At 43.7% G+C, this 27775-nt stretch overlaps 2 protein-coding genes across 5 annotated transcripts in view; one reads left to right on the top strand and one right to left on the bottom strand.

The window, feature by feature from the left end:
* Window positions 1-12500, bottom strand: part of MFAP3L (microfibril associated protein 3 like) — a 38837-nt gene extending 26337 nt beyond the window's left edge. The window contains exon 1 of one of the 2 annotated variants that reach the window (XM_087437430.1): window positions 12340-12500. The gene's annotated coding sequence lies outside the window, so the exon portion shown is untranslated. Of the gene's footprint in view, window positions 1-3894; window positions 5048-12339 lie in introns of those variants that run through there. The other variant, XM_087437429.1, reaches the window with a different exon arrangement.
* A 213-nt stretch (window positions 12501-12713) lies between these two features.
* LOC147915788 (uncharacterized) overlaps window positions 12714-27775 on the top strand; it is a 32092-nt gene continuing 17030 nt past the window's right edge. The window contains exons 1-3 of one of the 3 annotated variants that reach the window (XR_015553781.1): window positions 12714-13148; window positions 14216-14266; window positions 24860-24961. Coding sequence is in view for 1 of the 3 variants with exons in the window: in XM_087437428.1 (XP_087293554.1) it covers window positions 13756-13788; window positions 14216-14266; window positions 24860-24961 (186 nt within the window). In the remaining 2 variants the exon portion in view is untranslated. Of the gene's footprint in view, window positions 13149-13521; window positions 13838-14215; window positions 14267-24859; window positions 24962-27775 lie in introns of those variants that run through there. The other 2 variants (XR_015553782.1, XM_087437428.1) reach the window with 2 other exon arrangements.

Here is a 27775-nt window from a genome sequence, read left to right as displayed (position 1 = left end):
TACAGCACTACTTCTGCCAACTTTCAATTCTTCTTTTAATTTCGTCTCAAGCCCATTTCCCGAGGAGCTCTTGATGTATTTAGGAGTACATAATTATAGGAGTATACAAGCTCCTATACCCAGAGTGAAGCCCGGCAGGAGCTGATGGATATCAGGAAGCCTGGCCACATCTGTGAGTCAGAACTTTCCTCCAGCCTGGAAACATGGCCAGAGGATCCCATGTGTCAGGGAGGTGTCTTATTCAGGTGCTGCCCGCCTGCAAGCCCAGCTCAGCCAGCGCTCTGCCTGGATGGAGGAGGCAAACACACATCCCCCGTGCAGCCTGCAGAGCATGGTGGTCAATAAATCAGAGAGCAATATTCTTAATTTCCTAAATATGATTCACGGCCAGAAGCAATTGTGAGTTTACATTATCTTGCTGTTTCTGGCATACTTTGTCAACTCTGAAGGCCTTGATAGTGAAAGTGCCTTTTTCAATTCCCCCATGTGACTGTATACAGACGGCTTCCCAACTGGCCAAATATAATGCCCTTGTCTGGAACTGGGAGGGCAGTTTTCCATAGAAACAATCTTATCAAGGTTGGTTGATTATTTTATGGTGGGACAGCCCATGATAAAGCTATTTACCTCATTATGAGTTTGAAGGACAATATTAATAGTACCCAAGCAAGACAGAGAGGAACATCTAATAGGAATACATCCAGTGTTCCAAGTGACAGCTAGTGTGAAGAGGAACTTGCTACAGGTCTCCCTGTAGCCAGGAAGCTGAGAGCCTATTACAGCAAAGGGGTAGAAATAGGTTCCTGGGATAAGAAACGGGATGGGCCCCGAGGTTAACTTTGGGGTGAGGTGTGAAGAGGGGACCAGTTCAGCATTTTAGCAGTAAGACCCACAAACTGGGAGTAAGGATACTAGCTCCTTTCCTTAGTTTTGCCATTTACTAGTAGGTGACCTCTGGGAGTCAGCTGATCCCTCTGAGCTGCAGACCCTTCCAAATCTGCCATTCTATGACCACAACAACCAGGGGTGTGACTGGAGCAGACGAAAGGAAGAAACGGTCAGGGGTAGAGAGAAGAGAGAGAAAGAGCAAGGAAGTTTTTCGTATACACATGATCTCATTGCAGGAAATTCAACCAGGGCAAAGTACTGCGATCGCCAAGCCATTTGTGATATGGCAGATGGCCCAGGAAGCAGCTTGTGCACCATACAGCACATGGTACCTTGTTCTCCAGAGGGAATGCAACTTCTTTTGTGTTCCTTCATCCCGGACAATATCGTAAAGGAGAAAACTGACTCAAGCTCCCACAGCCTTTGGACCCCTCCCCCCATCCACATCCTCCAGATGCCCTCATCACATTGCAGAGGTGAATCAGCTCAGATTCCTGTAGGGCTCCTTTACTGGTGGGCACGACGGGCTAGCTGGGAGGCTGCCAGGGAGGGATGCTCCTCAGGGCTACAGCTGCAGGCTTCTCCCCTCAACCCCACTCCTGGGGCAGCTCAGAGCAAGGACTGAGCCTCGCTGTTCTCACCTTGCTACCTGGACTAAGGGCCCGTGACTATCTTAGCCCCTGTGGCCCCACCACTGACCCAGTCTTTCCTCTTCAGACCAGGGACCACTGGCTGTGTAAACCTTTGCTGTACTACTGAGGGGCTGACCAAAGCACACCATCGCCTCCATTCGGGGCCTTAAAATCTTCATTTCACTCGATAATTCATTACAGACTGGTCTGCTCTTGCAATTTGGGGGTATAATTTTCATCATTAACAAATTTCCACTATAAAAAAAGTGGTTGGTGCTCAAATACTTGTTGACTGTCTAGGCACCAGGCATTCATTACTTATTGTTTTAAATGATTAGTAACAACCTGTGCATGGGGAAGCCTCAAAGAAAATTAAAATAAAACAATAACACTCAAGTTATTACAGTGTACATTTCCAGGGGTTCCTCATTCAAGAGTAAAAGCCGGAGAAGGCCTTCCCATGGCCTCTACGATATCTGGCCCCTGGCTGCCTCGCAGTCTTCATTTCTGACCCCTCTGCCCCTCGCTCACTCCCTGCCAGCCACACTGGGCTCTGCTAATCCTGGAATGTGCCAGGTACACCAGACCCTTGCACTCAAGATTCCTTCTGTCTGGAACGGGTCTCCGGGGTACCTGCAAGGCTCACTCCCACACTGCCTTTCTGACTCTCAGGCCTCTGCTCAAATGTCACCTCATCAGCAAGGCCCTCCCTAGTCATCTTACATAAAACATGTGCCCCATCACTCTGTCCACCTTTACCCCGCCTTTTCCTTCACAGCATCAACTACCCCGTATGTACGCACGTGTCTGCCCTACCAAGATGTGAGCTCCTGGAGGGCTGGGGTTCTGTCGACGTTGTTCACTGCCGTATCCCCCATGTCTAGAAATACGCTTCGCTCACAGCAAGCACTTGGATATCCGCTGAGCATATTTATACTAGTTCTATGTCCTCTAATTTAGACATATTACTAACTTACTGGGCATTTGCCCTGCATTTCCTACAAATTACACCCATTTCTTAGAAATCTTAGGTAAATATGTCTATTCTTTACCAAAAACTAACTTTAAAATATGAACCAAGATTTCTTTGAAAGTCAGTCTTCAGAAACACATCCTTTCCTTACAGTGAGCCCTGAGAGGCTCTGAATACGGCCCCGGGAGCAGAGGCTTTGGAAATCTGGTCTGTCAGAGGACTCAGGGCTGCTGTTTGAAATGAGTGTAGTTCATGGGGACTATTTTCACGCCTGAAATATACATCCTTATTATTGTTGAAATGAAAAACAACTGCCTACTTAATTTATACTTCAAAACGCCAAAACCATCCCTCACTCCTTGTCTCTCTGGTCATTTGATTAAGACCACTCAGATTCACAGCGTAGGAACTGGATCGCCTGGGGTTTCCTCCTTCATCAGAATAAAATTTCATCTGTTTGAAAAAATATGCTCAGTAACTGGAGAGGGTAGTTTAAAAAAGCTTTTCCTCCTTCCTCCTCTACCAGCCCATTATCACAAAGTGGAATTGCATAATGAACATTTCTCTGAATTACACATGCCAAGTGCTTTTAATAGACTCTCACTAAGTACTAGATCTTAGTGAAAAACAGGTCAGAAGAGATCCTGTAATTCAAACTCTACTTGATTGAATTCTTTTTTTTTTTGGTGAGGAAGGTTAGCGCTGTGCTAACATCCGTTGCCAATCCTCCTCTTTTTTTTTTTCTGCTGAGGAAGATTGGCCCTGAACTAACATCTGTGCCCATCTTCCTCTAGTTTATATGTGGGACGCCTGCCACAGCATGGCTTGATAAGCAGTGCATATGTCCGGGCGCAGGATCCGAATCCGTGAACCCGGGGCCGCCGAAGTGGAGTGCACGCACTTCACCACTATGACACTGGGCCAGCCCCCTGATTGGATTCTTATTAAGAGCATGACAACAATGTCTCTTATGCTCACCCAGCATTTATGGTTTACAAACCACTCTCACAGATGTTTTCCCATCTGAGCCTCACCGCTATCCTATGACACAGGCAGGCCTATGTGATTCTGTTCACATCGACAGTGCAAGCAGCAGAGGCCAAGCCAGCAACCCACAAGTGGAAGCCCCTCGAGAACCACGTCTTCTGATTCTCACTCCAGGGCTCCTGTAACCTGTACACAGCCATCAATGAGTGAATACCACAGCTTAGGAAAATTGTCTAAATGCCAGAGATGTCCAAACTCTCACATTGTTATTACTTTAAAATTTTGTACATAAGAGCAATACTTTTCAGAATTTGGTTGGTCCTGGATAATCTTCTGGCTGACTTTAGTGCATATCCTAAGATTAATCTTCCCCCAAAGTTAAGTGGTTTTCATTGCGACAATATGGAAAACTACCTTAACAAAACACCAGAAGCAAGTTGAAAATATGGACTCCATGGTTTCCACACCGAATTTTTGAAGGAAGCTTTGCTTTTCTCTCAGCTTTGATGGGAAAAGGCCCTGCTAGGCTGACATGCTTTCCAGGTGTTCTCAATGATTTCTCGGCTGGGCGGTCAGATTCATCTAAGTGATAAAAACAATCAGGAGCCAGTCATAGCAATTAAGCTGAACTCAAAGTATTTCTGAAGCCACTATGATCACTTTAGTACCAATTGCTGCAGATATTAAAAAAAATGTAAGGCCAGGTCTTTACCCTAAAGGTGCTTAGAATCTTGGTGATACCTGCATACAAAGCAAAATATAATTAAGCACCAAACTGGGTAAATACCAGAAAAATTCACAGGAGGGTCAGCTGGAAAGGTCAATGTTCCCTGGGGTTGGCCAAGTCCTGAAGGATGAATAAAGGAGACAGGACAGTTTTCCCAGCAGGAGTAAAGGCTTAGTTTAGACAAGTAGAGGTAGAAATAAACACAATATGCCAATTAAAAATAAAAATCTACATTAGAGTATGTTTTAGCAAGGCTTATGCAGTGGATCTGCTGTGCATGCCCATCTTGAGAACTCTGAGATATTAGGGCATGCCTCCAGAAATTCTATTTAATAAGAAGGCCTCTAGGGCTTCCTAGGAGAAATGATAAAGAGGACTCTGGGACAGATGATCTATTACTTAGGAAGTAAAAATTAACACCCCAGTGAAAGAAGGCAGACAGCTATAACCTGGAGGTAGAGATGAGATGCCCTACAAAGGCAGGAGGGAATCAAAAGTCCACTGTAGGTCCTGGGTTCAGATATACAAGGAGAAATGCTCTGCCCTCATTAAAGCAAAGAAGTGGTAATACTCAAATGTTTTCTGGGAATTAATTTCAAGTTCCCCAACAGTGTTTTAAAATGGAGAAAAACAGGTTACCTTTGGGAAGTCTAAAAAGAGCTAGACTCACTCAGAGACCAAGTAATCTAGGGTTGTCCAAATCTTGAAGGAAAAAACCTTCCCTCCAACTTGGGACTGCCAGCAGGAAGAACAAAAAGGTGGGAGGGGAGAGGGCAAGAGCAGAAGTGCAGGCATTGCCCGCAACTGGGCAACACAGCCCAGTGCCTGCTTTAGTAGGGAAGCAGAAATTTACAAAGTGAAATTAACAAGAGCAGCTGAGAAGCAAGAACGCTGAATGGTTACTAGACCTTTAAGCTATCCCACTGCCAGGATGGTCAAGACCCAGAAGGAAGTCCTGGGTGAAGCTGCAGCCAAGCACTAATGCAGTCTTCACTCAAATACCTTCCCCTGCTGAGGACCAGGGAAAGTGGGTTTTGCATCTTCAAGAAAGCAGTCGCTGTATATCTACCTACTTCTTTACAGGGGAGCCTGGCCTCTGGCAAGAAAGGAGTTAGCTGGTCAACCTTGAGATGGTCCCCACTGCCACAGATATTAAAGAGCTCTCGCTAGAGTGTACAGAAAGTACAGACTCAGAAATAGATGCATCCCATCTTGTCTAGGTGAGGTACTGCGTGAATGAATGATGACAGTGATCTGAATTAGCCCCAGCCTGGGCCCTCTACCCTGCCTGAACTGGGTGGGCCCTTATCAATGGGTAATTCTAGAGAACTTCACTCTAGCCCACTTATTTCCTTAAGGAGCAAAGCCTTCCCTTACACTTTTTTTTTCCTCAATGGAAGGAAAGAGTTGGGATTATATTTAAGTATCTGCTCAGCAAGCTGCTTCTTTTCCACTGATTACAAAGAGTCAACTTCAGCCCGGCTTCTAAAAGAGTTACCTTCTAATCCAGAATTAGGGAAGTCCACTCCACACCAATATGGTTTCAGTCTCATTTCAGTCTCATTCACTCTCTCTTGAATACCTCTGTCTAGAAGCTGGAGAACCATCAGGGAATTAATTCCTTCCTTCTTTCTTTGATGTCTCCTTTACAAGGTAAGTGTGCCCTGTGACAATGAAATTCTGACTTCTTCCCTCACACACAGCTCTGTCTGTGGGCTTTCCTGCTCTTCTGCTGCTTGACGTCCCTCTAGTTAAGCACATGCGGAGGACGTTAGTCTCTCTGGTACTGCCAAGTCTTGTCCTCTTTCTTTGAGAGGGTGTGCCTTCCACCCTTCTGCAGGACCTGACACGGAGAATCCAATTACATGGGAGTTGTCTAAGATGCCTCCTTTCCTTCCCTGCCCATATGGCCACCACATCCCCAGTCTGTCCCTGGTTTCTGTGCTCATCATCTCTGACTGGCATCACTCTAATAGACTCCTTCCTCATTGACCTGCCTCTAGTGTTGCCTGACTCTAATCCACATAACCATGTTGTTGCTGAAGTCAGCTGACTCTAAAAGATCTGATTTAAAACACATTCCATGTTTTCATTTTGTCACTAGTATAAAACTAAAGTCCTTGGCAGGACATACATGATGCTTCATGGTCTGACTCCCATCCAGCTCTTTAACTTCATCTCTGGAGCTTCCCCCACCCCCATAATGTACCCTTTCCCGAGCTCCCTGTAGCTCCCACAACACCTCTGTGCCTCCAGGCGGCCATCCTGCCGTTCACAATCTTGCATATCTGGCAAACCTCTACTTAGTGGTCAGCAAGTCTTGGGTTAAAAGCTCTCTAAGGTAGCCCCATACATTCCTTTTCTCCCTGACCTTTACCGATAACTTCATATTTCACTGTAATTGTATTTTTGCACATCTATCCCTCCATTAGATTATAAGCTCTCAGGTTATCAATATTTGTTGAATTAATTGATGAATGAATTAATGAATGGATGATAGGGACTTATCTGAAGATACAGATTTGGAGACACTGGTGTATGGGCTACTGATGCAGTCAGGAAATAAATAAATCACCCAGAAAGAATGCAGTAGGCCACAAGATGAGAAGACTAAGGTTAGAACCAGGGACAAGAGACACAAACCCTCAGTGATAGGGCAATTAAAAAAAAAAACAAAACCCCACAAAAAACCCCCCACAAAAATCACGGGGAGAACTAGGGGCATGTATCCCAGAAATCAAGGCAGAGAAGATTCAAGAAAAAGGTTTTTTTCTTGAAATAGTTTACACTGAGCTAGTCCTTACAGTGGAAAAACAATAATTATTACATCATTATATAAGGAAGTTTGGGTAAAAGTCTTATAAAGTTATGCAAATGGATACACAATATAGATACACAGTATTGTTTTTATTAGGATAAATCTTAATCAAGTCTTACTGTTGTTTGCAGCATCAGATTTTGCCAGCCTAAGGCTTCCTTTACCATGTTGTCTGCAAAATGTATTCTCCTCCCACTAATTTTTTCTAGCATATAGTTTAGTTTCAATTCAGAGCCACTCTTGTAACACTAAGGTAGAAAATTTCTTCAGTTTAGGTTTTCCAGACATACCGAGATGTCAACTCATCCAAACTATAAGTTTTTACAGGACAGGCATTAAGCCTTTGTACATAAAAGAGACTGAATAAATATTTGGAAAGAATGACTGAATTTCTTACATTTAAGCACAGAAGTTAGGTCATCTGGTATCATAGCTGTCACCCATCCTCTGGCAAATACAGAGCTCAGGGCAACACTGCTAAATGACTGTGGCCATTTCCTAGCGGAGCCTGTACAAGCCCACAACACTGCCAGCAGCCACCGCCAACTGGTCAGAGTTGGCCCAGGTGACATCGCATCATTCTCAAGTTAACTGTGTTAAATTTGAGCTTTCACAGCTCTCTGCTCATGTCTGCATGGTATGTAGCCAGCAGAGCAGCTGCCTGCTAAGAGGACAATGGGCAGAAAAAAAGTAGTCAAGATGTGACTTGGCCCTTCTGTTTTACTTTCTATGACCTTCTTCTATAACAAACTGTGAATAAACATTTTCTTAAGCTATTAATTTCACACATGCATTCAAATGTCATTTCAGATCAATTCAGAGAACTGAATTATATAATATGCTGGTTCCAGATCTCTAACCATCACTGACCACCTCTGGTGAGACACCCTTTGTCAAACTGCCCTGTGAAACTTGGGGTTTAACTCTACACTGCTTTCTTAGGAAGATAAATCTGGCAGCAGTCTGTTCATTGCATATTCCTGTTTAAAAATCCTTAGCTGGTTTCCCAGTGTTGATCTATAACAGGATAAAATCCAAACTCCTTTGCATAACATGGAGTTCATCACAACGAAAGGACCACTTCATTCCCCTTCTCCTGCCCCTGCCCATCTTTCCATCATATCAAATCTTTCTTTATATATGGTTGTATTAGCTTTCTATGGCTCCTTTCTATAGCACTAAGTCACAAACTTAGTGATAACACACAAACTTATTTATTATCTTTCAGTTCTATAGGTTAAAAGTTCAACATGGGTCATGATGGGCTAATCAAGGAGTTGGCAGAGCTGGTTCCTTCTGGAGGCTCTAGGGGAGCATCTATTTCCATGCCTTTGCCAGCTTCTAGAGGCTGCCCACGTTCCTTGGTTCGTGACTCCCTTCCATCCTCAAAGCCAGCAATGGCCAGAGGAGTCTTTCTTATATGACATCATTATGACACTGACTTCTGCCTCCCTCTTTAACTTATAAAGACTCTCATGATTACACTGGGTCCACTGGATAATCCAGAATCATCTTTCTATTTCAAGATCCTCAACTTATTCACATCTGCAAAGTCCCAAAGTGGAGATTTTTGTAGGGCATTATTCTAACTACCACAATGGTGTTCTTTCTGCCTGGAGAGTCCACTTCTCTGCTTATAAGACTCCTACCCAATTCCTTAAGATTCTGTGGAAATGTCATTCTGTTCATGAGGCCCCCTCCTCCTCCAAGCCAGGAAGCTCATTCCTATGTCTCCTTAGTCAGGTACATACATGTCTCCTGGTGTACTTACTTTGTACTGTAGCTTATTTGTCCTCAAGCATATCTCTTTGACTAGATTGTGAGTCACTAGTTTTATTCGTTTTTGCAGCCTCAAGGGCCTAACTAGAAAAAATTGTGGGGAAGAAAAATGAACGTGAAATTTTAATGAGTAAAGACCTCAGGTGGAGGCAGAGGCAAGACCAATAAATTCATAGGACTTCTGTTTTGAGTATAACTTAGAAAGTAGTTCTGACAGCTCTTAACTGGTTATTATCACATAATCAATAAAACTCCTTAATCCTTCAACCATTCCAGGGAAGTATAATAGTGTAGGGGATCAGAATTTGCCACCCCAAAATGTGTTTCTTTGGCTTGATTCTTTTTAAGAACAAAAGACTCAGAAAGAAACTTTGTTCTCGCTAACTTCCTAAAAGAATTTAAGATAGAAGGCATGTTTCAGGAAGGAGCTATTACCACAGATAACCATAATGGTAGAAAAGGAGGAACCAAGCAAGGCCCGTTTGATCAAAGTCCTCCCCAGGTCCCACTGTCTTTGCAAGGTATGGCAAACATTTGTTTACCAAACATTTGCTTTTCCATCTCCATGTGAATTACCTTCCTCCCTGCTGAATTCCAAAACCACATCCTCCTTTGTCTTTAGCTGAAGAAGGTATTTAAAGTGGTGGCTTCAGCCATTTTAGCATGTTAGTTTTCCCAGGTTTCTCCCATGTATACATGTTATTAAATTTGTTTGATTTTCTCTTGTTATTCTGTCTCATGTCAATTTAATTCTTAGACCAGCCAGAAAAACCTAGAGGATAGAGGTATATCTCTTCCTCCCCTATAACAGCAAACTTAAAACCAACCATTTGCATCTAAGGCTATTTCTAACTATGAATATGATTTGCATGGATCACAAAATGTTGTCAAAGTTTTAAGTGTCCTCCTGGGCTTGGTTATAAAAGGGCAAGCCATACCCCAAGTGCTTGGTTAGATGTCAAGTTAGGGAAGTGATATTATCTACATGATTCTGAATTCTAAAAAATTATTGTCTAACAAATCTGACTGTGCTGTGTTGGATGTTAAAAGCAACTTTGCCACAATATTTATTTGGCATTTCAGTATCTGAAAGTTCTCGCATTGAAAAAATAGAACAAAAAGTTCAAATTAAGCAAAGTTTAAATAGCCTCAAGTATTTAAATTGCAAGCCAAACAAGGAGTTGAATAAATTAAGGTCATGTGAATGGGGGGAAGATCTATTTTTAAAGACAATAGTTTGCTATAAATATCTAGTGTCACTAACAACACCCTACAGTATAGAACCTAAAGACATGGAAATCAAACTAAAAATTATGTGCCTAGCAGCTGAATTGCAAGAATCCAACAGTTAGGTACAAAAGAGCAGAAATCATCACCGGTTTTCTAATTCGAATACAAAGTCTACTTTACTATTTTTCTTTATTAGCAATAATAAAACCCCTCTTCAACCTAAATCTGTTGGTTTTGTTAGTTTTCGGTTAGGAGACTCCATTCTCTTGTGGAGTTCTTGAAGCCATGGGTGGTGTTTAAACATGCCTTTTGTTAAATTTCATTGTCTTTCCTAACACTGAAAAAACAGGATTTTTAGATCCAGAAGGGGGCCTGTTGATCTGTATTAAACTTCACATTCACAAAGGGGAAACTAAGGCCTCACTGCTTCCTCTAGGTCAGGAAAAACCCAAGGCTGAGGGGAGATGGTACTGACGTCCCCTTGGGAATGCAGCCTGAGAACACGAGACCTGCTGCACAGATAGGTTGGCATATACATAGTACTTCACCGCAGATTTTAAACTTGATGCATTTTTATAGAAAAGGGAAGCACAATTTCTTAATATTTGCGTTGGGTTTTCTCAAATTTCTAAATTTTTCTATACTGTATTTACAAATACATTTGGGAGCAATGAACACCACCAACCAAACTATTTGGCTAAAACGGAGGACTGCAGGTCTAATTTGTAGAAATAGTAAGTACGTTGTTGCTACTGTTGTTGTTGTCTGGACATTTCAAGCCTTTCCTGTTACTAAATCTCCATTATGTACAGGCATAGCCCAGAGCCCACCTGGGAAAATCACCCAGAGTATCTGGAATTAGAGCCAGAGCTATCTCAGGCAAAAAGAAACATTAAAGGTTATTCATAACCCAGTGAAAAGTCAATGCACCTCAAAAGTCTATTAAGGTCTACCAAGAACGCAAACAAGAAGTTTTGTAATAAGCTTAATAAATAAAACGACTGAACCCACTAAGTGGTGCTTATGAAAACAGGCTTTGAAAATTAGCTTTAGTTAGAGGTAGAACTAGTTCCCACTAGAATAAAGATTATTTATCTTGCTCCTATTAGATCCAATAATCCTACGAGTTGTAATGGTACTAATGTTTTAGGAAAAACCAACCTCAGAAACCACAGTGGGACCCACAAATTGCATTTTCCCTATAAGTAAAATACCAGTAGAACTACATTGTTCTAAGTTACTCTCTCCTGAAAATGAATTTCCTTCCATCTTGCATTTCGTCCTGAACAATTTTACTATGTTCAGCATAGTAGCAACTGAAAAAATGTGTTTCATCTAGAAACAAAAGTGAGAAAACTTTACCAAAAACATTGCGCTTCTACAACACTAGGTTTCCAAGTTCCTAATATAAAGCTAACATAACGCAAAATAAAGATTGCTACAGTAACCAAACTTCTCTGTTAACAAGTATCCTTTAAAACAAAGACAATTCAACCGTAATAAATTATTTTCTACAGTGTGAGCAGATAGTGGAGCTGCCAACATTCTTCATTTTTTGCTAGCTTGCCTTATAAATCTTGCAACTTGCAAGCTCAAGATTTTTGGAGGGGAAGGCAGGTTAATGATCGCGCTTAAAATAAATCTGCTCTGCAATTACTTTGTTTTTTAAGCCATGAAGCACGTTTCCCATTTCACGCCATGAAGCAATTCGATGTCAACTTGCTATGGAGTCAAATGCGACAAACTCTGAGAGCTCCAGTCGCGAGGCGGCGGCTCGCGGCGCCCACAGCCTCCCGCACTCCTGCAGCGTCAGGACGCGTACTCTCCCGGCTCCAGACGCGGAATCCGCACTCAGGGCTTTCGGGGCCCGGGCAGTACACCCTCCCCTCCGTCCCGGGGAAACTGAGTCACGGTGACTCGAGCGATCTGGAGTCCGCGAAGGCCCCCGCCGCTGCTTGGCTCCCCTTCCCCCCGGAGACTCGGGAGTCTCCTCGGCAGCGCGCGGTAGACACCGCGCTCCTCGCCGTAGGAAGGTTATGGCACAAGCCCGAGACACGCTATCCCCAACCCGCCGACCTCCCGGTCCCGCCCCGCACGGATCTCGAAGCATCTCGCGACCCCCAGGAGCCTGCTGCTGGGACCTCGCGGCGCCTCCCACGGCGCAGCCTCCGCCGGGGGCTCCGCCAGCCCACGCGCCCGAAAGTTCCACGGCCCCGGCAGCGGCAGCGACTCGGCCGCCCACCCCGTGCGGGGCTCCCTGCCACCTGCGCCCCGCCGCCCCGGCTCGCCCGGCGCCCCCGCTAACCTGACGCCACCTCGCCACTCAGGTGGCCGCCGTGCGCCCCTCGCCATGGCCAGCCTGAGAGCTGCCGCTGCGCCGCGCTCCGCACGCGGCGCCCCGCAGCGCCTACTGCGGGCGAGCCGCCCTCGCCGGCGCCTCGCGGGGATGCGGGCTGCGCCGCGGGAAGCCGGCAGTGCGGAGCTTCCCACCTACTGGAGCCGGAGCTGGCCGGGGCCGAGCATGCCCAGTGCGGCTCGCCGGGCGGCGCGGAGGCTGGGGCCGGGCGGGGTGTCGCCGCCGGGTTTTCGCGGCAGCCACGGGCGGGGGGCGGAGCGGGCGGCGCGGGCGACCCGAGGGAGCGGCGGGCCGGCCCGCAGAGGAGAGGGGCGGGCCGAGGGTGCCGTGGAGCCCTCAGGCGGTCGGCGCAGCCTCCGGGCGGGACTCTGCGGCCCCCGGGGCTCCGCTCCAGCGTGCGGCGGTATTACCGGAGCGCAGGGCACCTATTTCTGACGCTGCCGCGCTTGGGCGGCGTGACTGACAATTGTCGGGGGGCGGGGCGCTCCCGGGGCTCCCACCGCAACTTTTCTGAGCGTCGCGTCGCACTGGTGTTCAGGGACACCCGGGAACAGGCTTCTTAGGCTTCCATCCTGGGACGCGAGGGAGAACCAACCAACCGATCCCGAACATACCCTATCTCCAAGGCCGTCTGTCGAGCCACCTTGCAATCAAAAGCTTCGCAGGCCTTTCCGGGTACCTCTGCTGTCAATTCTAAAGCCTGCACACAAGAGACTGGAAGAAAACGCAGCAGGACGTTCACTGGTAGCTTCTGAGTGGTGGGTTTCCAGGGATTCGTAAATTTTCTCCTTTTTCGATTATTTGTGGTTTCTAAGTTTTCTCTAATGAACAAGATGATGCTTTTTTAATAAGAAAGATAGATTACTCTAAACTTATAAAAAACACCTGCAGAACAGAAGTTTGGGTGCACGATCCTGCAATGTAAGCAGCCTATTTTTTTTTTTTTAGACTTGCGAGAGACCGTCAATTTCGGGGACCGGGACCCGGCTCCTCCTCCCTAGCTCCTCTCACCCCGCCCCTTGGCCACGCCCACTCCGATCCTTTTACTCTGGTACCTCCCTCTCCTCCTTCGGTTGCTGCAAAACCCGGAAAGGTGGATTTTACACACTAACGCTCCTGGTGGCTCCTGCAGCCAGACTGGGCATGTTCCGCCGCCGGGTCAGGGATTGCTGTCAAGGAGGAAGGAGGCTTTAAGCAACTCCCAGTTTCTCTCCTCCTCCTCTCCGTCCCTGACAAACGAACAAAGTAGCGCCCCCGACCCCCTGCCCCGAGCTCGGACCTGCAGAAGTGGGTCAGGACCCGACTGAGCATGCTCGGGGCAGTGCCAGGCTGCCACACGCGGCTGCATCTGGCTGCTCAAGGTTGATGTGGCTGCGCTCGCTTATCACGACATCGAAGGTCAGGAGATGGACTCTAGTGGTGCAGGACAGCCTCGACACGAGGACAGGTTGCCCCCGCCGAGGCCCTTGTCGGGGGGGAGGGGTGCGTGGGATCTGGCTTACAAGTGAATCAAAGGCTGATTTTTTCCCTAAAAGATTGAAATTAGAAATCGTATTTTACCTTTAGTTTTTATGGCATCTCGAATTTTAGCTCTAAGAACTTTTCAACCCGTCTTTCTTTCAGGAAACCTAAATCTTCTTTCTTTTCAAGTACTTAATAAGCGTTCTTTACAATTGCACTAGAACACTACATTTTCACCTGTTTTATCAAAGATTAATTCTGTATCTTCACTCTCGAATAATTCCGCAGTTATTATATTCCTTTTTTTTCTTCAGACAATTCTGCATTCATTCTCATACTCTCCTTCCTTCTGCCTCCCTTTCAGATTCTCCGAGAACCTGCAGAATGCTCCCGTGCCGTCTTAGAGCCGCTTGAGGCAAGTGTGGGGAATTGCTTTTAATTTTCCATTACAGAAGAGAAATGGAGAAATGTTTCAGGAAAGAGCTTTTACAGGCTTGAGATGAATAAACTCGAGAACCCAGAGACAGCCTTTCATTAGCCCAGGCAAGTGAGTGGGATAGGTGTCTGTTTTCTGTCTGCAGAGGAGGAAGATGGGCAGGCGGTTCAGCCGCCCTGTGAGGCTTGGTTGATAGTGGGAAATAGCCTCAGTGAGGCTGCCTTCATGCCAACCCCCCCTCCCCAACACTCTTCAGCTTCAGAACGGTGGGAGACACCATCTTTAGGTATCACTCCTGGGAAGGGTAAGTTTAAGTGCTTCCTCCTAGAATCCTAACTTGTGCTGGAGTCACCTTCATACGTCTTCTGAGCTTTGAAACTCCATTGTTGCTGGTACCACCTGAGCATTGCTCTTGAACTTGCCCAGGTCTCCGTAGACATCCACACCACAAATAGTCCAGCCTCGGAAGGGATGGGTAAGACATCTCCTGCATAGTCCATACTGTCCCTCCTCCCTATCTGAAGCTTTCTGCTCCCCAGTCTTCCGTGACACGAAACTTTGTTGGTTCTCTGATCTCTCTGACTGTTCCTTTTCATCTTCCTTCTCCAGGTTCTTTTCTTTGGCACTACTCCATTGTAGGTGTTCTGTCCTGTGGCCTCTTCCCTTCTCATCCCTCTGAGGACTCTCAACCACTCCAATGCTTGTCAGTACCAAGGTGGTGTTCAGTTGGTGCGTGCACACGTGGTCACACTAGTTGTTTATGGCTGTGATCCTTTCTGATCAATCAGGCACCTGTTCTGATTGGTCAGTATCTATGCCTGACTATTTGTCCATACCACTTGTTAGTACTTGGAATATTATCTTTGCCCCAAACCATGACTTCTTCTAAACATCTCCCTGAGTTCAGACCCTTATATATAATCTACCAAATATCTTAACTGCTGTGACCCTCAGGAAACTTGAGCCCAGTATATCCCAAACAGAACTCACGAGAACTACAGAACAAGTTTAGTTGTTCTTCTGCCTGTATGTGCTAGCTTGGTTATTGGTACCCCCATTTTCTTAGCTATACACACCACAAATACGGATGTTATCCCAGATTTGTCCATCTGCCTTTCCCCTACCATCCAGCTAGTCACTGGCACTGTCCCCCTGCCCTTAGACATCTCTCAGTGTGGACCCTCTACTTTCACTGCCCTCTTCAGTCCCCATCATCCTTTCCAGAAGGATCTTCTTTCTGTGTTCTCTCCAATCAAGCCTCCATGCCTCCTTAGACTTTTCTTTTTAAGCAAATTATATTTCAATACGTCTGCTAAAAATCCTTAAATGGATTCAGAGTGCCTTCAGGATAAAGTCCCAGTTTTAAGCATGAACTGGCTCCTGTCTCCCTCTCCAGATTAGCCTCCAGCCAGTCCCCCCTAGTGTCCCATATCCTAGCCAATCCTAATTACTTGCCCTGTAAATTCACACCTCCATGTTCCTTCAGTTCTTTTATCTCTCCTTTCCCCTTGCTCACCCCTTGGCAAACTGTTATGTCTTCAAGACCCAGTTCAGGCTGAGTCTCCTCTGCCCTCCCCAAGATGACTTCCTCCTGAATACTTCACTTGTACCATATACCTTGTCTCCATTTTGACACCTAACCTTGATTTATTTTCCTTCATCTCCTCCACTACATTGTAGGCAACATGACGGCGAGGGCTTGTCTCAACCATCTTTGTATCTTTGTTTTCAGTCCTCAATAAAATTTTACTTAATAAATGAATGATAGACATATGCACCCATATAATATTTAAAATTCATTTTTAAAAAATTTCTCCTAAGAATTGTAAACAGAGTGCAAAGAAAAAATACCAGAACAAAGTCACCTCATATACAACATGCTGAATGGTTATGTTCTTCCGATGGAAGTGACATCTCAGATTTGACCTTAAACACAGTGAATTTTCCTCAGCTTCAGAAATCGGGAAGTGTTTTGTGAGCCAGTCTGATGTATTTATTTTATCAGTCTGTAACTGCACAAAGATCAGCGCTGTATTGCTAATTAATCCACAAATTCTATTGTTCTCTGTCATTGTGTTTCCTTCCACAAAGTAGGTATAACCTTCTATTATATGGTTACTCCTTAGAATAGATTTTATTTTTTCTGTTGAAAGTATGGCATCCTGGGAGGACAGATTAACCATTTAGGAATGAACATATTTTTTACAATTCTACCAGCTCCATTGTCTTGCTGAGAGCCCTAGAGCTAACTATGGAGAGACCAACCACCTGCTTCAGAGTCACCTGGGGGATGATGAACTCATTCCAGACCTCCTGGAGAGAGTGGTCCATGGGGCAGTGATTTTAACAAGCCCTCCAGGGGATTTTGCATACTATATTTGAGAAACACAGTTCTAAGTCATATAGATAAAAGGAAAAGTGATAACTGTTAGTCCAGAACTTCAGGTAGCTCCAAATTGATTTTCTTTTTTGGCAGAGAGATATATGTGGGTGGAGAGGTTATCGGTCCCTTTTCAGAAGTGTCATCCATGTTTGTGCTTATCAAATAGCTTTGGCTCATATTAAAGAGTTTGGAGAATATAGAAGAATGCGTAGTAAAGTAGCTGCTTGTTTTTCTACGTGTGGAACCACACAGGGATTTTACTGACCCATGCAGGCCAGGTGTCATTCTCCAGCACATCTTGCCTAAATCCAGCCTCCTTTAACAGAGAGTGAGTGGGGCAGTGGAAGTTCTGACCTCACCTCTTCCTGGAAGAGGACAGTAAGAGGTGTATGACCCTACATTAGGCTTTTTCCTTGTTCCTGGGAGTCTAAAAGGGCACAATTAGGAAGGGGGATGTTCGGGGGTGGAAGTGAAAGCAAGCAAATACTTCTTTCACAATCTTGTGACTTGCTGGCCAAGGAGCACGAAGCTTCTTGAACAGTCTGAGTCAGCGTTAGGAAAATATGCCCTTCCTCCTTATGGGTTTAGATTGAGCGTTGATGTTGGTCCTTTGGAGGTGTGTGTGCATGTGTGTGGTCTAACCAGTTAGCCAGCTGCAAAAATCAGGAAAGCAGATGGCATGCCTGCAACTCACATGAGGCAGAGGACCCAGCTTAAAGGGTCACACCCTTTCTGGACCTCCCTGTGAGACCACACCAGAACCCTGCCCTCCTGGACAGTTTGCCAACCTGCAACATTAATGATCATTGCAGCTGAGCCCGCCACCCCCAGAGTTTCATTCCGGACAATGACTCAGATTTAGGGACCTGAATTATTGGCAGGAGAAGGGATAAATCCAAGAATCACCTCCTGGGTGTAGGGCCTTCTGGAAAGGCGGGCGGATATCTGCATGGGAAGGTTTGAAGAGGAAACCTCTTGGTGAGGGAGGTGTGAAAAGAGCCCTGGAGAGGCTGACTGGGGAGATGAGGTGAATCCCAGAGGCGACCCCTTTGTAAAAGCTTGACTTCACAGGTGCTTTTCCCTTGAATTCTGGAAAAGTTCTGTCTTGTACATGGCTTGAAGTTTTGCTCTTTTAGTTTATAATTTCCTCAGGAAGGAAGGAAGGCCAAACATCCACTTTCCCACCATAGGCTGGAGGAGGTCGAAGTTGGGTGACCGTGCAATCAAACTAACAAACAAATCACAGTTGACAAGTGGGAAAACAAACACCCAGAGAAGCCAAGATGTTCTCCGGGAGTGTGGCCCCCGAAGACAATCCTTTGCCCTAACACTTGGCAGGGAGCCCGCAGCACCCACTTGGAATGCTGCTCAGAACCGAGGGGCTCCCAGGCCCAAGTGAGCTTCCACAGCTTCAGTGCGACCTCAGCAGGATTACCTGAGAAACCTGCACAATGAGAGATCCAGAGTGAACTCGGAAAGTTGAATTGTCATTTTCGGTGCTGGTGATTTTCATGCCTCTCTCTTTTTGAGTAGTTATTTAGTAGAATTAAGAGGGAAGGAAAAGAAATTCTATATTTTACCTTTTTGTGTCGTGGATAAATGTGACATTAAAAGTTTCAGTGTGGACATAGGGGCTCCTGCCAGGGCGAAGGCTGAGAGGTGGCCCTGAGTGTGGCTGAGGCAGGGAGGGCACAGGCCGAGGTGGATGACAGGGTAGTATAAGCCCTTTTGGGGGTTTAGGGGACTTACAGCGGCAAGAATGGGGAGAATAAGATGCCAGCATGGCGGAAGGTGGAAAGAGCTGGTTTTCATTTGGTAGGATTTGAAGGACACTGGGAAGCTAAGAAGCCCTGCATTAGGTGTTTATCCGGCTGCTTTTCTCGGGCCTTCTCCTGTGCTAGGTGACGTTTGGATAGAGCAGGGCCCTGCTGTCCAAAGCCCAGGCCCTTCCCTGAGGGCTCCATAGTAGGGAGCATGGAGGCCCTGGACATCTATAAGTGAATTGTCACCATGGGAAAGAGCTGAAGTGGGGACTAAAATTTAATTTTTTTTTTTTTTTTTTTGCTGAGGAAGATTAGCCCTGAGCTAACATCTGTGTCAACCTTCTTCTATTTTATATATGGGTTGCCTCCACAGCATGGCTGATGACAAGTGTAGGTCTGAGCCGGGGATCCGAACTGGAGAACCTGGGCCACCAAAACAGGGCGTGGTGAACTTAACCACTACACCACGGGGCCAGCCCCTAAAATTTACTTTTGATGCTGTTACAATTGTGGCCTGAGCCAACCCTAGGAATGAAGTTTTCTAACAAATTGAAACTCTTCTTCCCCATCGGAATAGACACAGTCCAAATGTGCTAACCTTCAATATGATCCCCACCCTCCGTCCCCCAGCTAATAAATACAATTTCTACCTGTAATTACGGGAACAGTTGTGTTTGGTTTGTTCTCCCTCATGGATGAGTGTGCTTATGAACAGTTTTTCTCACTTATGGACCATGCAGTGGCTATCATATAACTGCAGTTATCCAGCTGAGGGAATAGGTTTCTTCATTGGGACCACACTTGCTTTTCAGGCATATATAAACTCTGCAACTTCTCTTTATAGTAGTTTTTTCAATTTAATCTAGTATATGGTTCTGGCACATATTAGATGCCAATAAATTTTGTTGGATTACGTGTTGGAAATTGGTGTTATAACGACATATTGGAGTATCTTGGAGGCAGGCCTTTTAAAATACAAATACCATCAGCCACTTGGTTGGTCTGAAACACCATTCAGACTTTGGCCTCAGTTGGTATGATATTGATTCTGCTTTTCTTTCTGATGAAGTGTTTCAGATCTGTTACCAGCGTATTTCTTCCTGATTTGGGTCAGCTGGCAAAAAGGCAAAGCTGCTAATAAACCGTGGATGAATGTATGGCCAAATGCATGAAAAATTTTGAAGGAGAAGGTTACTAAGGAATAGTTAGTGGCTATTTTTTCAGGATCATAGTTCATGGGCTCTCTGTTGTAATAGGGTAGCATTTCTGCTGTTAATTTCAATGAGTCTTCCTTTTTGCTTTCATAGCAATTTTAAAAGTGACTTGAAATTAACCATCCCTAATACTTGAGAAATGTTGTGATTGTTATTTATGAACTAAATGGACCAGGTTCCTTAAACTGAATAGAAATTAGGATTTGCTGATCACAATTATGGAATGTAGGGTAAGGTGGCTCAGAAGTGCAGCTAAGAATTGCTAATAGGCATAATGACTCTGGCCAGCAGTGACCAGGAGAAAAACAGAGTGAGTATCAAAGGGCTCCACAGATCTGTCTTAACGTCATTGATTTCAAGTGATTTATAATTCTGTGTGTGTGCTTTGGCCTGTAGTACTAATTACTGAAAATGGATTAAGCTTCAAAGGGGAATACCCAGCCCATCCTCAAGAATCTTCGACTGTTACATGAATATTACATTTAATTACATTAAAAGTCCATTATTGCTTATTGCCCATAGGAGACACGGTAGGTAATGAAATCCCTTGGAGCAGAACTGCCTGTCGTCTCTTAGCCATTTACCAACCTGTTATTCGCCCAGCACTGGACTCCATTCTTGAGGGCACCAGAAAAGGAGGAGAAACAAAAACAGTTTTGAAATTGTTAGATTACAGAAGGGCACCAAAATAGTTGTTCATGGGAACCTCACACCCCTTCACCCTGCCATACACTCATTTTACAGCTTGGAGTTGTTGGCGTTTTGAAGTTCCTATGTACTCTTTTCTATACTTGGTGCTTTGGGTCTTCTGTCTGTCTCTTATTTTCACTTGGATTTACTCTCACGCTGTTTATTTTTTTGAGAGTGTAATTTGCTTTTCTTTCGTAATGTTATGAGAAGAGTAATGGGGAAATGAAGGACCAGAGTCATTACTGGAAGAGTCTGAGAGACTTCTCAGATGCAAGCCAGGCCGTAGCCCTCCAACAGCATTCCTATTGGCCTGACTTCCAGGACAGTTCCCCAAGACCACATGCTTAAATAGTCAATTTGATTTATTTCTTATAAGATTCTGGCCCAGGCACAAGTTTCCTTTAAATGGTAGTTGTTATCAAACTTAAAGTATTAAAAATGTGATACGACAGGCAAGTCAGGAACATAGAAGTTACATAATTCAAGCGTCACCAACTTTTTTGACCCACATTAAATATACCTTTTTGGTATTGTGACATCTACTTACAAATTCATTTGATGGTTACGAAACCACGTTAAGAACTCAGGACTACCAGCTTCAAAGAGGCTGCTGTATATCAGATCCCTTCTTAGGCTTCCCTTGCTCAACTGCCCCAGCTTTCCCCTGGTCCTCTCACCCCTGGCTCCACCAGGGTCTCACTTCCCCTAGGAGAAGGCCGTGGTCTAAGTGGACCTCTCTGCGGCCAAAGCCTGGGTGCCAGGAGACTGAAGGCTGAAAGCACAGGGTGATGGGGAGCTCCAGGGTGCTCAGGGTTACCCGGCTCTGGAGTGTCCTGTCCTGCTCCATGCTCCAGCTGTTTGCTGGCCGCTGTCTTCTGTCTTCGGGGTTGAGGGTGATGGAAGAATGCAGTGGTCATTCGCCGCTGCCCTTAACTAGCCCCAAGCTCCCAACTCCTGTGGTGGCACCAGGTTGGAGCCTGGTGTTGGGGCTGAAACGACTCTTCCACTGTCCTCTTATTGTCCCTGCTTCCCCAAGCATAGGCTGATGAGCTGCTAGTTTCTAGTGCTGAGGCACTGTTACACCTGACCCAGTCCTATTAAAGATACCTGGCATAGACTGTATCCTGTTAGGAAAAAATGTGTCGGATGAACCAAACACAACCACTGTGGATGTTTATAGTTAGTAAATTCTACCTTAATAATGATTGCTTGTACATATATACTCTTAATAAACAGTAAGCTCCTTGAAAAACAAAAGGTACCTGGTGTCTGTGGATCACCCCTGGGGATTTCCTCAGGCCCGCCAAAAGCCAGTAGGCCTCCCAGAGTTGCATCTCTATCTGGAGTTGTGGTTAGAGCTGTAAGTTCCTTGAGAGCAGCCTAGAGATGGGACCATGGAGTGATGATGAATAGGAATTTACGTAGGGGGTATGTATTTCTTCACTTCATACTCTTGTCAACTGAGTGTAACTTTTTTTAAACTGAGATATAAGTGACATATATCATTATATTAGTTTCAGGTGTACAACATAATGATTCAATATATGTATACATTTCAAAATGATCACTGCAGTATGTCTAGGTAACAACCACCACCAAACGTAGTTACAAGTTTTTTTTCTTGTGATGAGAACTTTTAAGATCTTTTCTCTCAGAGTGTAACTTCTTAATGGCATCAATACCTTTAATATCAATAAAGGCATATTGATGGTTTTGGAGTGAGAGTATTTTTCATTTTTTGCGTTAACTGTCACACTGGATCATCCTAAACGTTCGGCTGACTATAGCTCACCAGCACGCCTGTGATGCAGTGTTAGACTGGACAGTGTCATATGAGCTTCACTACGATTTGCTCTTACTGTCATCACAGGAAATTAGCCATATAATTCATGAGTTTGAGATGGATTAGATGCGATATTTTGGACCAGTGAAACTAATATTGCAAATAAGTGGGAAAATCAAATCTAATGCATGCGTTTTAATTTATTATAAAATAAATATGCCAGATTTGTCTAACAATTTAGGAACATTGCATAATTTATAGTGACAGTTCATTTACACAAGAACTAAGATGCCTTTTTTTTGAGCTATAAAACAATTTGGAGAGTGACTCTTATCCCATGAGTTATTTATGGTGGAAGATTAATAAAAACATTAAGCGTGATGAATGAATTTCCAGTGACAGGACTACAGCAAGAATAAATATCACCACAATAAAAATATAATGAATTTTACAATTTTAATCAGTCTAAAGAATTTTACTAAACAGCAAATTAAGTGATTTTATTTTTGTCTTGTACAACATTAAAATTGTTTTATTCTGCAAACCACATTAAACATACATTGCTTATCCTCCCAAACTTGTTAGAACTCCTGAGGATGGAGGCCCCATCTCATGTGCTTGCAGCCTGTGCATTCAGGGTCTTATCTTTCATGTAGTAGGTACTTGCTAGATGTCTTTTGAATAAAATATAAACTTAATAGTGATTTATACAGTTTTCAAAAAAAATAGTCTATATTAGGAAAGGAGGTATATGAAAGAAAGGCAATGACTTCATTTTGAATTGTTGTTTACCTAAAAAAAAAAAAAAGAATGATTATTTGGTTAGAAGCAAGTGGGTTTTTGGGGAGTTGGCGTCTCTTGTAGGGTTAGGTTTTAAAATTAGTATATAGTAAAAATTAATCTAGAAAATCCTCTACATTGACCATAAAATTTAACATACCTGTTTAAGTATATAATTTATTTCCAAAGAGAGGGATGAAAGGAAATTCTCCATACAAATGTCTGGGCAGTCAGATCCATCTGCCTTGAAGATATCTATCAAATTCCCAGGTGAATGGAGAGAGCCAAGAGTTCCTGCTTGCCCACAGGATTTACTCCATTCTGTCTTATTATTAAACCTTTATTACATATCACTATGAGGATTAAACATAATAAGAGGTCACATTTTCTGAATCTTATGTAGGGAAGGGTCAGATGCTGAAGTCAGAGACTCCACTGGCAAGGAGTCAGAGACTCCTTGTCTTATGACTAGGTTTTTTGTGATGTGAAGAGAAACTGGAAGTCCATGGCAATTCTTCGATTCAGGTAAGTTATTGGAGAGTTGCTGTAGCTCCATGCTGTACCCATCTGGAACGGGGTTGGCACAGAGAAGTTTTGATCCAGCTTTAACTGTTTGATGAAGGCCTGTCCGCTTAGTTCCTGCTTTCAGATCACAATACACTGCAGCGTGACAGTAAAACCAAGATACCATTTATGTTTGGAATTTAATCTCACTTTGTTCTGGTTTTAGGAAGACTGTCCAACCGTTTTAAGATGGTCACTAGGGAGATTGCATAAGGCACAGTGGTTTAGTGCAACTTGTCACCATTATTAGAAAAAATGTAAAATCTAGTGGGCAGTCTGAAGTTGATTATGTGTCTGAAGTTCATCATTAATAATGTTTTAGGACAGAAGGTTCCATTTGTATGAGTGCACTGTACATTTCTCAGCCTTTCCTTTAATGATATCCTTACTCATTTAAGTACCATCCAGGGCCCTGTTTGTAACATGCTTAAGAAACCTGGATGATCAAAGCTGATGTAAGATTTATCCTGAAACAACTTGACAGTTGAGATGCCAGGAATGCTGACTTAAGTTTAGGCTCTGAATATCAGGGGCCACGACGGCTTATCTTAGCAACAAGATTTATTCCTGACAGTACTGTAGAGAGCTTCAGCTAACCCCCAGAATGGTTTTCTGGGGGTCATAAGAGCACTAATACTTGCCATATTGTTGAGTAAAAACTGAATGATGGAGAGCATGGATTCCAGGAGCCCCATGAATATTTATGCTCTTCTCATTTAATTACACTTAATATTTCCAACCTAGAGTGGACTATAATGAGCCCCTTTCCAACAGGCCTGGTGTTCCATGGGGGCAGAGTAGCTGGACCTCCATGGGCTGACTTACTCAGGAGTAAGTCTTATACGTACTGCTTGTGCTGCCAGCATCCTCTGGCCAGCCTGCTGTGGATGTTTCTCTCCTCCCACTGGTGTATTCCTACCCTGTGAGTTGCTCTTCATTACAAAATGGGCCGACTGGTCCTTCCCTCAAGTGCTTGTGGTCTTGTGTATGAAAGTGCTGACTGTCTGGTGTATGAATGTTCATCGTAAAGCTCTGTACACAAATTACATAACATACCATCACTTTTGAGGTGAACGTGCAGCACCATCTTAGCCTGAGGTGCAGACTGAGAACCCATTGGTTTAGTCCTACTGGGTTTGTGTGCTAACTGTAGACATATGGGTAATTTATTTGAGAGAGGACCTTGAAAGGTGGGCAAAATTGGATAAATCCTGTGTACGTGCTGTGGGGACTGAGTTGTGTCCTCCCAAAATTCATATTGAACGCCTAACCCCCAATGTGGTAGTATTAGGAGGTGGGGAGTGGGAAGTAATTAGGTCATGAAGGTAGAGCCCTCATAATGGAATTAGTGCCCTTATATGAGGAGACATGAGAAGGTCTCTCTCTCCCCACCAGGTGAGGATACAGCCAGAAGGCAGCCATCTGCAAGCCAGGAAGAGAGCTCTTACCAAAACCCGTGCTGGCACCCTGATCTCAGACTTCCCAGCCTCCAGAACTGTAAGAAATAAATGTCTGTTGTTTAAGCCACTCAGTTTATGGTGTTTTGTTATAGCAGCCCAAGCTGACTAAGACTAAGAGTATGTTTCCAGAAAGTATTTGTCTAGAACATAGTGTCATCCTCCAGGGTAATATTCTTACCTGAATCACGTCTCCCAGTATAGAGGAATCAGCTTACAGCAGGACAACTGATTAACAGTTTAAGAAGGGGCCAACATTGGTGTCACATTAGTGAAACGTGCTGCTGTGATGAAGGACTGAGAAGTTTTCCTTTTGTAAAGATGCAATTTAATGAAGCTTACAGAACAGAGCATGCCGTGTTGCCATGGAGTAGTTTGAACGTGGTACATATGCAACTGTGATTCAAATGCCAACATAGCATGTATATGTCTTTTCTTTCTTTTTTTTTTTTAATTTTTTGTTTATTGCAGTAACATTGGTTTATAACATTGTAAAAATTTCAGGTGTACATCATTGTACTTCTATTGCTACATAGATTACATCATGTTCACCACCAAAATACTAATTACAACCCATCACCACACACATGTACCGAATTATCCCTTTCACCCTCCTCCCTCCCCCCTTCCCCTCTGGTAACCACCAATCCAATCTCTGTCCCTATGTGTTTGTTTATTGTTGTTATTATCTACTACTTAATGAAGGAAATCATACGGTATTTGACCTTCTCCCTCTGACTTATTTCACTTTGCATTATACCCTCAATGTCCATCCATGTTGTCACAAATGGCTGGATTTCATCGTTTCTTATGGCTGAGTAGTATTCCACTGTGTATATATACCACATCTTCTTTATCCATTTGTCCCTTGATGGGCACTTAGGTTGCTTCCAAGTCTTGGCTATTGTGAATAACGCTCCAATGAACACAGGGGTGCGTGTACCTTTACAAATTGGTGTTTTCAAGTTCTTTGGATAAATACCCAACAGTGGAATAGCTGGATCATATGGTAGTTCTATCCTTAATTTTTTGAGGAATCTCCATACTGTTTTCCATAGTGGCTGCACCAGTTTGCACTCCCACCAGCAGTGTATGAGAGTTCCCTTTTCTCCACATCCTCTCCAACACATGTTGTTTCCTGTCTTGTTAATTCTAGCCATTCTGACGGGCGTGAGGTGATATCTCATTGTAGTTTTGATTTGCATTTCCCTGATAGTGATTTTGAACATCTTTTCATGTGTCTGTTGGCCATCTGTATATCTTCTTTGGAGAAATGTCTGTTCAGGTCTTTTGCCCATTTTTTAATTGGGTTGGTAGTTTTTTTGTTGGTGAGATGCATGAGTTCTTTATGTATTTTGGAGATTAAGCCCTTATCAGAAGTATGGTTTGCAAATATCTTCTCCCAATTGTTAGGTTGTCTTTTCGTTTTGTTGATGGTTTCCTTTGCTGTGCAGAAGCTTTTTAATTTGATGTAGTCCCATTTGTTTATTTTTTCTATTGTTTCTCTTGCCCGGTGAGACGTGGTGTTTGAAAAGATGTTGCTAAGACTGATGTCGAAGAGCGTACTGCCTATGTTTTCTTCTAGAACTTTCACAGTTTCAGGTGTTACATTCAAGTCTTTAATCCATTTGGAGTTAATTTTTGTGTATGGTGTAAGGTAAGGGTCTACTTTCATTTTTTTGCGTATGGCTATCCAGTTTTCCCAACACCATTTGTTGAAGAGACTTTCTTTTCTCCATTGTGTGTTCTTGGCTCCTTTGTCAAAGATTAGCTGTCCATAGATGTGTGGGTTTATTTCTGGGCTTTCGATTCTATTGCATTGATCTGTGTGTCTGTTTTTGTGCCAGTACCATGCTGTTTTGGTTACTATAGCTTTGTAGTATATTTTGAAATCAGGGAGTGTGATACCTCCAGCTTTGTTCTTTTTTCTCAGGATTCCTTTAGCTATTTGGGGTCTTTTGTTGTTCCATATAAATTTTAGGATTCTTTGTTCTATTTCTGTGAAAAATGTTGTTGGAACTTTCATAGGGATTGCATTGAATCTATAGATGGCTTTAGGAAGTATGGACATCTTAACTATGTTAATTCTTCCAATCCAAGAGCACGGAATATCTTTCCATTTCTTTGTGTCTTCTTCAATTTCTTTCAGAAATGTTTTATAGTTTTCTATGTACAGATCTTTCACCTCTTTGGTTAAGTTTATTCCTAGGTATTTTATTCTTTTTGTTGCAATTGTAAATGGGATTGTATTCTTAATTTCTCTTTCTGCTACTTCGTTGTTAGTGCACAGAAATGCAACTGATTTTTGTATGTTGATTTTGTATCCTGCAACTTGACCATATTCGTTTATTACTTCTAAAAGTTTTCTGGTGGATTCTTTAGGGTTTTCTATATATAAAATCATGTCATCTGCAAATAGTGACAGTTTCATTTCTTCCTTTCCAATTTGGATCCCTTTTATTTCTTTCTCTTGCCTGATTGCTCTGGCTAGGACTTCCAGTACTATGTTAAATAGGAGTGGTGACAGTGGGGATCCTTGTCTGGTTCCTGTTCTTAGAGGGATAGCTTTCAGTTTTTCACCATTGAGGATGATATTAGCTGTGGGTTTCTCATATATGGTCTTTATTATGTTGAGGTACTCTCCTTCCATACCCATTTTATTCAGAGTTTTTATCATAAATGGATGCTGTATCTTGTCAAATGCTTTCTCTGCATCTATTGAGATGATCATGTGATTTTTATTCTTCATTTTATTAATGTGGTGTATTACGTTGATTGATTTGCGAATGTTAAACCATCCCTGCATCCCTGGAATAAATCCCACTTGATCATGGTGTATAATCTTTTTAACGTA

Source organism: Ceratotherium simum, chromosome 12 (genome assembly GCF_057802395.1).
Source record: "Ceratotherium simum simum isolate JZ-2026a chromosome 12, ASM5780239v1, whole genome shotgun sequence".
Classification (NCBI taxonomy): Eukaryota; Metazoa; Chordata; class Mammalia; order Perissodactyla; family Rhinocerotidae; genus Ceratotherium; species Ceratotherium simum.
This window is presented reverse-complemented; position numbering and strand designations above follow the sequence as displayed.